We start from the raw sequence: 13,576 nt of genomic DNA, 5'->3' as shown, positions 1-13,576 counted from the left end.
AATCCTAATACGCAAGAAATTAAACACTAATTACATGGTATTGCTCAACATAAAAAAACATGCCTTTTTACAACATTTGTGATTTTATCTCCTAAGAGAGCTTGCGTACTGAAATCCATTTCGACCAAGTCCCTCCCTTAAGCTTATCTTTACTATCAAAAGTGAAAAATAATAATTAATAAAACAAAAAAAGGGGATGAAATTCGCACTATAAAAGGCTGCTGGTATAGGATTGCAAATCAGTACATTGAATAAAGGCCATCATATTTAGCAAAAAAAAAAAAAAAAAAAAAAAAAAAGAAGAAAATTAAATAAAGGCCATCATATTAAAAAAAAAAAAAAAAAAAAAAAAAAAAAAACAAAAGTAGAGAGAGAATAAAAGCTATCCTAAAAGATTGGATTCCATATTCCATATTCCAAAACAGTTGCTGATGGGTGCTCAATTCCATTTCTTCAATGATTGCCTTTTTCTTCCCATACCTTTCTATCTTAATTATCATATAGTTTCTTGTTCTTTTTCTTTTCCTTCTCTTTTTGAGAAGAGAATGTGAAAAATTCCCATTCATTAACAAAGACACGACACGTATTGAGGATCAAAAAGATCATTTCAGTCTGTCCTATACTCAGGAACTGAGCAGACATACTCATAAGTTGCACAGATGGGGATTATGGGAGAGAAATCATGAGAGTCAAAGTGCTTGAGGGACAATATGGAGTTAAAATTGGTACAGCCCATGTAGTGTCTGGGCAAGGTTGTCTTTTTGCCGGTTGTTCAATATTCTGCGTACAACCTGAGAGTTTTTTATATGCATTTGCTTCATCTGAAGAACAACTCCACCTTCGCTTAGTAATTACTTTATAAGTAGCTTATTGGAAAAGTGATCTTGTTCAATGAGCACCATTCGTCTTTAAAAATTTTCTCTCAAAAATAATACGTTCTTCTCTCAAAGAACTACCTTTTGTTTTTTTTTTTTCACTCAAAGAGCATCAAAACAGTCTTTTGCTGTAGAATATTTCATTCAAAAGCTCTAAGTCACGTTCATAGTTGCATACTAATTATATACAACCCAAATTGGTGAACATATCCATCTATTCTCCCACCAAAATCACCCTAAACAAAACAACTTCTCCTCAACGGATTCTTTCCAAAACAACCTCATCAAATAGCCACCAAAAGTCAAACCAATCAGCTCCATAGTTGATTTCCTTTGATTTCCTTCTATGGTGGAAAATCATTCTAAATCTAGTGCAAATAGCTTGAAACAGAGTTTCCATAGCTGTCCACAAACGCCAAAAATAAACTTGACCCCTGTTCTTGAATTTTGTACAAACCAACTCCAAAATATGCCAACTTATAAAATCCTAACACACACCATAGAACTAATATCTTTCGTGCAAATGATGCATTTGTCATAATATTATGAACTTACTACTACATGAAATTGACTCACGCGATATATACGTGCAATTAGTTTAAAAATAAAATTATGAAAACTGATTCATTTGTGATTAATAAGTATCACAATGAGTTATGCTTTATGTTGGTGATACTTTACATTTTTCTTAGGATTATTTATTTAGAAAGTTGAGCATCTAATTTTTGTTCTTAAAAGAATTAATTCAGCAGAGGAAAAAGAGCCATTAATGGATATAGAAGCACTATGTACAACGCAACAGAGCAGTTTAGAAAATTTTGGTTAATACTCTGATGATTAAGAGTTAATCATAAACTATTAGAAACTAACAAAGTTGCAAGCTCAATTAATTACTTGCAACTACTTTGCTCTTCGGCCTCGGGTGTTCCCTTGGATCATATAGAAGCATACAAAATCAGACTAACAATCCCCTAATATATGAACGACAAGTAATTGTAAGCTTCGTTTATAATTCTATCAGCTGTGTTCCATTATGAACTGAGCAAATTGCAAATTTGTTAATCCGTCAGATCTCTCTGTCAAGATCATTAATTCATTGGCTGACTATTGGAAAATTCCCATTTTTATTTTAAAGATACATAGCGATCAAGACCATCAAATAGCTTTAAAAGTATAGTTAATTAAGCTAATTAATCCCCCAAAAGAGAATATATATATATATATATTATAGTTAAATTCGACATCATGTACACATTTTTTCTTTTTCATTTTTTAAATAGAATATGGGTGATCAACTATAGTTATCTCTTTTTTAACATGACTAGAGAAACCCTAGAACCCCATAGAGCAATGTCATGTTTAACCATAGCTACGTATATTGAGAAACAAAACGTATCATCATTAACTTGTAAATAGTTTCAAGCGTTTCACCTAGTCCTTGCAAAACTCAAATTATAACATGCCCTTTTCGTAAAAACATACTTCAAGACATGAACTTCAGGAGTACAAATTAAGATGGTAAAAAGAGAACACGTACGTAGTTTGTTATTAACAATTATAATACCGCCGTATGACGTACGTACACATGACCTTATATTTGTCATGTCACAAGCTTGTGCTGAAAAGAAGGAAATTAAAAAGAGAAACCATTACAACACAGTACTGGACAGCTCAGTGGTTTAGACACCACGGCTATTATGTTATCTAGCTGTCTCGAGCTTAAACCGAGACTATTTTCTTCTTCTTCTTCTTCTTCTTCTTCTTCTTCTTCTTCTTCTTCTTCTTACTCACAAAAAAGAGTAAAAATTACAAAAAAAAAAAGTCCCAAAAAAAAGAAGTCGACACAATTTTAAAGTGTAACTTCTATACTTGGGAATGAGTAGTACTATTATACGGATCCACTACTTTCAGACGTATAGTAATTCAATGGTTCTGAGAAGCATGGCCGTTGGCTGCTTTCTTGTGTTGTTCTTGATCAGCCACAACAACCTCTGATAGGTTGACTTCTTTGGCGTTTAATTTCCTCTCTGCCAAGAGGCGTTGAGTTGATTTGTAGTACGTGCCGTAGAGAATGAGCTGAGCCACTCCAAAGAGTGTGCCGAGCCCATTGGGTATCTGAGACCATAAAAGGCAACACAAGGGCCCACTTTAAATAAGTACACTTGGAAGTTGGAGATCAGTCAGAACAAATATCAATGACTTGAAAGAAAAGTTGTAAATCAACCAAAAGGCAAAGGAGAACGAATAAAAAGGCCACAAATTGAGTTGAGAGAGAATTTGTAGTTACAGTGATAAAAGGGTCAAAACGGATGAGAGCATAAGTTGTCCAAGCAACACCATTTGCAAGAGAGGCAAATGACAAGAAGAATGGCATGAACTCCACGCTTTTCGTCGTAATCACCAATTTCTATACAAAAATAATAATAATAATAATGTCAAAAGTTAATAATTAGCTCATTCTTCATGAGTCTTCTTCACTCGAAAAAGCTATTTAAGTTTATGTCACACATATTTACAATTAAGTTAACAAAAAAATTTAGAAACATGCACTAGTATTAGTAAGGTATAGATAAGGTATAGATGTTTATCATTTTATCATATATATATATATATATATATACACATACACCCTAAAATTCCTTAAACCCAACAAAAAAAAAAAAAAAAAAACAAAGAAAACGAAAGAATGATTCATAATAATTAAACCCAAAAAATAAATAATAAAGTTTCATGCAAGGGATGAGTGATATCTACCATGACGGCCAAGGGAGAAGCATACATCATGATGTTAAAGAGAATACAAATGGTGCCAACAACCGTGGACCTCTTTTTGTGAGTATGGGCCAAAGACAAGACCAAAAGAGTGAGAACCCCGATGAAGATGAGCTCGAGAAGAACCACAAGGACTACTTTGAGCCTCTTCTTCTTGTCGCAGAAGATCAAGAAGAGGATGATGTAGGCACACTCGATGGCCGTTCCTGAGCCGTTGATTGTCACCACAAGAATGCTTCCCGGGTGGACCATAGGCAGTCCGTACAGCGTCCACACCAAGCAGTTCACTAGGGTTGCAAGGTACGGCACTGCTGAGTACTGCTCCACCGACTTTTTCTTCCATATTCGTACGAATGTTGGCCTGATCAAAAATATGAAAAAAAAAGAAGAAAATAGTGAAAAAAATAATATAATAATTGTTGTTGGTGTTGTTGTCAAAAGACTAAAAAATCCCACTTTTTAACTGTTAACCAATTAACTTTATTATAAGTGGATATGGCAATAATTGTGAGGAGAATATTAATGGTTTCTACTAGTAGTATTGGTTCTAATAGGAAAATCCCTCTAACTACTAAAAACGCTTCTTCTTTTTTTTTTTTAATGGCTCTGGAAAACCGAACGTGTGTACTCCTTTGATGGTGGTGGGTTTGTGCATGATTTTCCACCACCACCAACTTCTTTTTTTTTTTTTTGGATAAAAAAAGTTGGTCATGTGTTTTCTTTGGGAAATTAACCAAGAAGTTTTTATGGATAATATTTTTTTCCTTTATCTTAACTGTCAAAATATGCATGCCCATAATTTTTTTTTTCTTTTTTTGTTTCTTGCGTGATGGTAAGTAAAATCATACATAGGAAATAACAATGCATGCCAAAAATTATACTCCTAGCAGAAGAATAAAGAAAGGAAAACAGTGATGTAAGCCTTACACTGGGGACAAGAACAAGAAGAGAGATATGACATTTCCTGAAAACAAACAACATAAGAAAAAGCCCACAAAATATATGTCAGTTTTCGAGTCTATATATATATATATATAGAAAGATCTAGAAGAAATCTGGAAGAAACTAACTAAAGAAAAGCAATAGTACTACTAGAATAGTGCAAGAAACCAAGAAGTGCCTTTGAGTTTGACTAACCTATGATACCAACTACGGTACGAGCAGTATCAGCAGAAATGGCCATGGTTCTGAAGTAAATGAACGTAACAAAGAAAAAGAGAGATGTGGAAGTTAAAAGAAGGGTTTTAGAGAGAGAGAGAAAGAGATCAGGTATGAATGAGATTATTATGTGAAGAGTTCGGTGAAGGTGTGTCTCATTATATGCAATTGTAGTTTGGATCGTATCCGAAACTGGCTACGACACTTGCATGACATGTATTGGGACTGTCCAACTTATAGCAACACATGGAAAGGATCAAAGTGCCTTCAATTAAAGGTGCGGAGAGAGAGAGAGAGAGAGAAAGAGAGAGAGAGGGAGAGAGAGAGAGAGAGAGAGAGAGGAGAGAGAATATTGAGAGAGAGAGAGTAAGAGACACGCACAAGTCACAGCACATTCATCATATCCAGAGTGGAGAGAGAGAGAGAGAGAGAGAGAGAGAGAGAGAGAGAGAGAGAGAGATATTGGCACTGTCCTCAAGATTCTCAGAACCCTGGCGTTACTGGGGGTCTCTGAGAAAATTACTGATTTCTTGATATGAGTTGTGGTTTTTTTTGTTTACCTCTCCATTCTCCAGTTCCCACCACACTGAATTCAAGTCTAACTTATCCATATTCGGGTAAGGGGTATTTTCGTCATTTTATATTCGTTGTAGTTTTTGATCAATCGGTAATAAGTGCCGGTGCCAATTTGGTTGATTTGCGTCAGAAAGAATGAGAAAAGGCATAAGACATCAAGAAGTGAGCCAACCTTGTTGGTTTATTAGTCAACATAAACTGCCAAGTTTCACCTCTAACTTGCCTTTAAATTTTAAAAGTCTATCTAGGGCACTTTGAAACCAAACATATATGGATCTGATCAGACACCGTCATTAAATTAACGGTATACTTAGGCCTCGTTCATCTCACCGATTTGAGTTTTCAGTTTTAGGATTTTACAGTAAAAAATTCTCAGAAAATGTCACATCTAACTTTTTTTGTTACAGTGAAAAGCTCCCAGAAAATGTCACTTCTAAACTCAAATTGAAAACTCAAATCAGTGAACGAGACCTTAATTAATTACTATAAGATCTCGGTTAAAGATTTCTGTTAAACAAACGGAAGTAGTAGAAAAATGCTATATATCTTTACATTTATATCATGACATAAATTTAACATTTACGTTAATTCATAAGAAAAATATTATAATGAATTTTTTAAATAGGATGTTTTTAATAATTTGTCAGATTCAGACATCTCTGACTACAGTCTTCGATTATTAGAATATATATTTTAAAACAACAAAGATAACGAGAGATTAAATAGCATAAACGTAAAGCTCTTAGATTTTGGCGGCATGCTATGTAATTTTTCTCTAAACAGAACATCTATGATCCTGGATTTTATGAAGAACTAGGATTAATTATCTTCAGTTTAGGCAGGTGCGTCATGGTAATTAAACCATGACTACATGTATAACGTCATGCGTTTGATGTTGGATATCAAAGAAAATTATATAACAAATTGGAGGATGTTAATTTAATAATAAGAGAAGTAGAAAGAAACAACATCACATGTGCTTTAATAGGTTATGACGCCTGTATTATTCATCAGATCAGAAGTTGGAAAAAAAATTGTGGGAGAGAGGAAAAAACCACACTCAAGAACTTTATTAATTATTGGAATATTTAGACTTTTTTATTACGATCAGTGAAAAAGTGAATCAGACTTTCAATATGGATGAATATTTATTTGGGTCAATATCGATCCCACTAGCTCAAAACGCCTCCAATACATTTTAAAATATTAAGAACATTCTTTGGGGTTGAAATTAAATACGTTTATTTATATATATAGGGCAGGAATATTTGGTCCCTCAATTAGGATTGATTAAGAGCTAAATCAGCATGTTTACTGTGTGATATATATAGGGTGTGCTGTTTTTGGCTTTTTGTGTAATCCATTAGAGGTAGGCCCTTATATACCTATCGATCATTTACTTTTAATTTCTTTTAATTTTGCATCTATACGATTCTGTCTCTCAAATCACCTTAATTATATAATTAATTAGATGCAGTGGCAACGTGTTGCACAACTTCCCTCGGTATAAATAATATGCGCTTTTGGCTATGATCTTAATCCAATATTAATATTATATCTATCCATTATGTTCATGAACCTTGTGTCTTATTTTTTGGATAAATTACGAATTTTTCACTTTTTGTTTGATGCATGCTAATCTGAATTTTAACTACTTTTTCAGCAATATCTGACAATGAACTTTAGCAAACCTGATAATATGCCCGCCCTACTTTCCTTGAGCTTTTTCTACTTTTTGGTTGACATTTAAAAAAAAAAAAAAAAAGAGGTTTAAATTATAGTTTAAATTCACAAAATAAACGGGCCATTAGTAATTTTTCAAGTTTAATACCAGAGTCCGTGTAGTTTTCAAAATTTAGGTTGAGTTTATGGTAAATTCAATTGGAGAAAGAAAAAAAAATATCCCTTAGAGTTCATGAATCTAGATTTTTACATTTTATTTTTTATTAACATCTTTTTTAGTCAAAAAATTATATTAGTTCAAAAGGTATTTATTAAGAGTAAATGAGAAATGAGACAAATACCCGTCGAATTTAAGGTATATAATATTGATTTTATAATAAAAAACTGGATTCAATTAACGACTCAAAACATCAACTTGTAGAAAGGAGCCATAAAAGATAGCATGTAATTTTTTGTTTTTGTTTTTTTTGTTTTGGGAAAGTGAAACCGAGTTTCAATTAATCCAAAACCGAATTAACGAGATTATTAAAATCATGCCGATTAAAGAGTGGGTTAAAAATTTCCATAACAAGAAACGTAGCAAACATTGTCACTTCGAGCTAGAGAAGTAAAATCTTGAATGTGTTCAATAACATTTAGCTTCCGGTGCCCGTTGTGCCGGACATCAGCATTTGATTACATGACTTTTTGTTCATTTGTCTCAAATCATGTCTTTGCAACACATATAGTGAGTGAAATATGTACAAAAAGGAAGAGTCTTTGTTCTATTAATGAAAAAAAATGTCATGTGGGTTTTGTAGTTACAAAATTGTCATATGTGGCAGTGAACATATAAATTGACTTGTTTTCGCACTATGAAACGTTTATTCACTAGTATTCAAAGTCAGGATTAGTGCATTATATTACGTGGTTATAAACTGAGGAATTTCATGATCACGTAAGAACCAGTGGTAGATAAGCCTTACAGCACATCCGAACATTTACTAGTGGTAGATTTCAGTCCTTATCCGAGAATTGGTACTTGACATTTTACTTTGTGTGAACATATTCCTTTCTCTTCCTCTAAGGAATGACGTGAAATGATCACTTAAACGAGTCTCATGAATCGAATTCTCCATTAAAAGTTTTAAAACTCTCACTTTTCAACACCTGATTTTGATGATTGGATTGAAAAAGGACGGAGTTGGGTTTCAGATGGGACATACTGCACAGTGAATTGTTAAGATAGGACGCTATCAAACACACTATACATGATGCATAACTAGAATCGATACATACATATATATATATATATTCTTATATATCGACCTCCATCAATATTAGAGGTGAATTAATGTGAAATTACGATAAAAATATTAATTTCATGAATACTACTTAAATTATGTATCTTAATTCAACCTTAAATTTCAAAAGATGATTGATTGATCTCATCTCATGAATTAAAATCGCTCAAGATACTTTTTTCGTCTAAATCCGTCTATAATGCTAAGAAAATAATAACATAATAGTACTAAATCCATCTATAATGCTACGAAAATAATAACACAAAAATACTTAAAATTTTTCAATTCTCCCGTACTATTGATTTTAAAGGAATTTTCTCAAAATTTTATGTCAACTTGCCGTTTGATTTTTTAAAATTGAAGAGGAAAGTTGACATAAATTAATATTTAAAGACACCTTTAAAAAATTACATTAAATTAATAGATGTTTTTAACGATTTTAATACTAAATTAAGTAAATAACAAATTTTAGAATATTTATAGTAATAACAGTAAAAAAAGACTTTTTTACCTCATAATTTTTTAATTACAAATGGATTTAAGCAGTAAAATTTTTTTGAACCACGTAAATTTTCTTTTTGCAATTAGATTTACATGGTAAAAAGAATTTTTTTACCATGTAAAATTTTAATTTACTGATATTTATTCAAATAATTTTAAAATCTACTGTTTACTTTAATTATTCACTGTAAATAGCTATTTACCTCATTCTCCCTTTTATATAAAGTAACTGTATGCGTGTGTGTGTATAGAAACCAAAAAAGACTAATTTTTACAAAGTATTTGATCTCACATTTTACCCTGCACACTGTCATTTTTATGTGCGGCATTATTATGCAATTTAGTTATAATTAAGAAAGAGACAACAACAAAAGAAATGAATATTATATTATAAACAATTTCATAGAATTGATAATTAATTTGGAGTTGTACTATTTATTGGCGGGGGAAAAAGCAAAAGGAATATATATTAATAGTGAAATATAGAGAACAACTTACAGGAAAATTTAGTTCAAGTTACTCTTAGTTTGTTTTTTTCGTGCTTTACCAGCTCAAGTTGCCGATCATTTATATTCTCAATTAATGAAATATAATTTAGTTTACACAAGACAGTTACGCCACGCAATGTATATTAAACCAGAAAGCTTTCTAAGTTCCAATCAAAATATCATTATTAGCTTTGATAATTTAATTCTTCATCATCTATATTCAGTTGCTTCCACTTTTTCTTTTAATTTTTTGTTTTCCATTTTTGTTTTTCTTTTCATATTTTTCATCTAGAAGTGGAATAATTTCTGGCAAGATCTGAGCTATTTTTCCTTTTAAAGGTACTGATACTTGCCTATTCATCTTGCATAAGTTCTGCAATAAGAACCCTGCATTTTGATGCTCCTCCTTTTTCTTTTTCCTTTTTCTTTTTCTTTTGTTAATGCTAATTAATAATTAATTTAATAAACTTAGTTGGGTTGTACAGTCAACCCCATAAAAATCCGAACATTTCAGTCAATTATCTCCCACTTGAGAACCATATCGGATTGACCTCCAAAAGATTTTGGATGCTTAATTTATTATACAATTAGAATAATTTAGTTATAGGGATCATTAGAGTGTTTATATTCTATAGGCAAAAAAATACCATGATAATGTAGTCAGTAGATAGGGCCGGTCCAAAAAGGATTTTTTTTTTTTATAATGTGATATTCAGAGACCAATATATGAGTGTTCCCTTCTTTCATCTATATATGCATGTGTGTATGCATGGATTTTTTTAATGAGAGAAATTTTATTTAATAATTAAGTTGATACAGATTTTAATATAATCTTAAATAACTATTAAATATAAGGGTATTCAACTAAAGATAAAAATTGAATCCACCGTAAAAAAAGAAAGAGACATGAAGGTGAACATGTGAAAACTATCGAGACTCAATGAAAAAAGACTCAGTTAGCATATTAATAATCGAATGCTACGAAAATTGATAAAATCACTACAGTCGATATATAGATTTAGGAATACATAAATTTCTGTAATTCACACATAATCTTTTATTTTTAAAATTACAATTCAAAATCGGAGGAAATATGTTAACACGTCAAATTTAGCCTCAAATTTTAAACTCAAGGGGACTAATTATATGGATATTGGAAAAAACTAATATCAATGCATCTGCAAGGGTTAACAAATATTTCTGTTCTGTTTATGAGATAAAAAGAATAAAAGTTTCAAGTTTGAGATAAGGATATTGATTTTTTAATATATATGTATATAGAATAATTATATTAAACGTTGCTTAATTCATGCTTGTTTAGTTATTAAAATACCAAACTTATCCAATTAGATTATATGACTCCCATTATATTTTTGAGATAAAACCGATTTCATGCCTTAATTTTGAGCAAGATTGTTGGCACTGGCAGGAGAAGAGTTTGCAAAAAAAAAAAAAAAAAGGGAATCTAACAGTAATTTTCAGGTTCAGATAAAAAAAAAGTAATTTTCAGGAAAAAAAAGGGTTTAACGTGGAAAGGCTGGAAATATAAGGAAATTTTTTGTAATTGTAACCTTATATTGGTTTTATATTAGAGATTATATTGAGGAAATTACTAATTAAGTGCATGATTGCAAAGATTCAGGCTCAGGATACCTGGTGCAATATGTCGCATTGTTACTTTAATGATTCTTCCCAAAACCTATTTGGTCAAATTTAGAAGAAATTCCTAATTTTTAAGGCCATGTTTGGTTCATGAGTTTAAATCAGTGGTTTTTATTCTGTATTTAAATTTTGTGAGAGAATTCATTAGTAAGAACTTTTAAAATTTAAATTTGTTGTATTAAACTCATGAACCAAACCAAACCTAAGTTGTCATGAACTTTTTTTTTTCTATCCGAATGTTAAAATCTCAACAAAAAAGACACGACTTCTTTTAACAATTGTGTTTTATTAACATGTAAAATTATAAAATCAACTTTTATTAAACTGCACTTGCTCCTCACAAATATTTTTTTTTTTATTGAGATTTTAAGTGTAGGGTCAACCAAATTTTAATTTGAGACAATTTAATAGACCAACAACTCTTAATTAGAATGTTTTAAAAGTCAGAGATCTAATTAACGTATATAATTTCCTGATAAAAAAGAGATTAATAATCCTTAATATATATATATATATATATATATGGATACCGTATTATGGAGAACTTATATAATCTAGAGCACCGACACAAATATAATGGCATAGAATATCAGTGACATTATTAAAATGTAACCTTCAACTTTGATGGGGGCCATGTTTTTGATTCCAAATACTTAGATCACATGTTCTTCGCATTATTATCCAACTTTGCAGGTTCCGCATGCAATAAACCTCATTTCTCCGTTTCTCTAACTCCTGAATTTGAACTTATCTATTGTACACACAATTATATATACATATAGTACTCCAGATAACACAAAAATGCACGTACTTAATTCTCGCTTCCAAGTTTCAAACTTTTTGGTCTTAATCCATGTTAACAGATATATTAAAATTAACTAAAGCTCCTTAACTTTAGCCAAGCATACTGATAAGATGCTAATTTGGAGTACTAATGCAAACGAATATATACATATATATATATATATATATATATATATATATATTCAACTGAGATGAGTACCTTCTTTTTGGTCAATAATGCAGTTAACAGGAAAAGAACAAATAAACATTGCGAAACAGCTCATAAAGAAACAGTACTAAACCTTGCCAAATAATGTAAGTGTCTGCGGATAGTTCAGTCTCCAATAACTTATGGATGATCATGTTCTATATATGTTGGAGATGGAATATCGTGCTTGCATGTTATGAAAGCAAGTGGATAATAGTATGGAACAGGAAAAAAAAAAAAAAAACAGAAAAGTGAAATTCAATTAATCTGAAATATATAGTTAGAACAACTAATTAATTAGTATTGTGGAAACAAAACAATCTAAATTCTTACTCTTAAGCATATTATAATATGTAAAAGCTATACAAACACGTTTCTATAATTGGCAGCTCATAATTCTTAGTGTGGTGCCCATACATTGAAACTAAAAACAAATACAAGAAGAAAATTCTCCATATAATGATTACACATAGAATATAATACTACGGATCCCAAATAAGTTATCAATTTTCTCTTTTTTTTGTTAAAAAAATTGTCCAAATCTAATTGTCATTTTTCAGTTGCGAATCTATATATATATATATATATATATAATTGTATTTTACTAATTGTATCAACATTGTAAATCCTAAAATATAATATTATATATATATATATTACAGTCGATCGGCTTGTTAAGTAATTACTTGAGCAGTCATTTGAATCTTGTATATACATAAAGTGAAGTTTCATAAAGTCACAACTCACGCGTAGTACATATGAGCATTAAAACCGCCATGTTACATGAACAGAAACATGAAAGAGATAATAGGAAGATTGATTCAACTCTATACTCTTTTTATTTTTGATCTCTTTAATAATATTCATATTTTTATAAAAAAAAAAATTAGAAAAAGAGATATAGCAGATCAGAAAGGTCAAACTCTTACATCATGTGAAATTGTGATTAATACAAGAACACGGGTAAATTAAGGAAGTACTATCGCAATAAGTCACAGTAGAAACCGAAAGATAAATTGTTGGAAGAAAAAGCCTCGGACTGTGGAACTATACATGTATATTCAACGGAAAAAAGTTGTTACAAAACCATAACAAGTTCCGTTTTTTTTTTTCCTCTTTTTTTTTTTTTTTTCAAAAGATGGAAAACAGTAAAACATGACGTTCAATAATTATTGGCATGGCTGGTTGTGGTCGGTGGAAAATAATCCTGATCTCTTTGATAATGTTTAATTTAATTTAAAGAACCAAGGTGAAGCGTTACGCGTGGAAATCATATAAGAGAGCTAGTTTGTGATGCAACGAAAACGGACTTCATGATCTTCAACTCATGATGGCCCAACTTTTTCCTTTTAAAATAGGCCAGAAAGTATAAGCATGCACACTTTTTTTTTTTTTTTTTTGCTTTCTTTTTTTTAAATTTTTTTTTTTTTATCACGTTCTTTTACCATCCAAATTCGGAAGGATGTCTCAATTTAAATTTCAATGACAATGTTGTGTTTGCCATTAAAAAGTATAAAAATGATGACATTTTATTAAATGTGCAGTTTTATTTTGTGCTTAATGCATAATGTAATTTTAAATCTATAT

At 30.8% G+C, this 13,576-nt stretch overlaps 1 protein-coding gene across 1 annotated transcript; it reads right to left on the bottom strand.

The window, feature by feature from the left end:
• Nucleotides 1-2,391: 2,391 nt before the first annotated feature.
• LOC21391220 (bidirectional sugar transporter SWEET4) lies at nucleotides 2,392-5,068 on the bottom strand. Its single transcript, XM_010108966.2, has 5 exons — nucleotides 4,785-5,068; nucleotides 4,575-4,611; nucleotides 3,630-4,008; nucleotides 3,163-3,282; nucleotides 2,392-2,990 (listed from the first exon to the last, which is right to left on the bottom strand). The coding sequence occupies exons 1-5, from the start codon at nucleotides 4,828-4,830 to the stop codon at nucleotides 2,799-2,801; spliced, it is 774 nt and encodes a 257-aa protein (XP_010107268.1). The 5' UTR covers nucleotides 4,831-5,068; the 3' UTR covers nucleotides 2,392-2,798.
• Between the last annotated feature and the right edge of the window lie 8,508 nt (nucleotides 5,069-13,576).

Source organism: Morus notabilis, unplaced genomic scaffold (genome assembly GCF_000414095.1).
Source record: "Morus notabilis unplaced genomic scaffold, ASM41409v2 Scaffold207, whole genome shotgun sequence".
Taxonomy (NCBI): domain Eukaryota; kingdom Viridiplantae; phylum Streptophyta; class Magnoliopsida; order Rosales; family Moraceae; genus Morus; species Morus notabilis.
The sequence above is the reverse complement of the archived record's forward strand: the minus strand, read 5'-3'. Positions and strand labels throughout refer to the sequence as shown.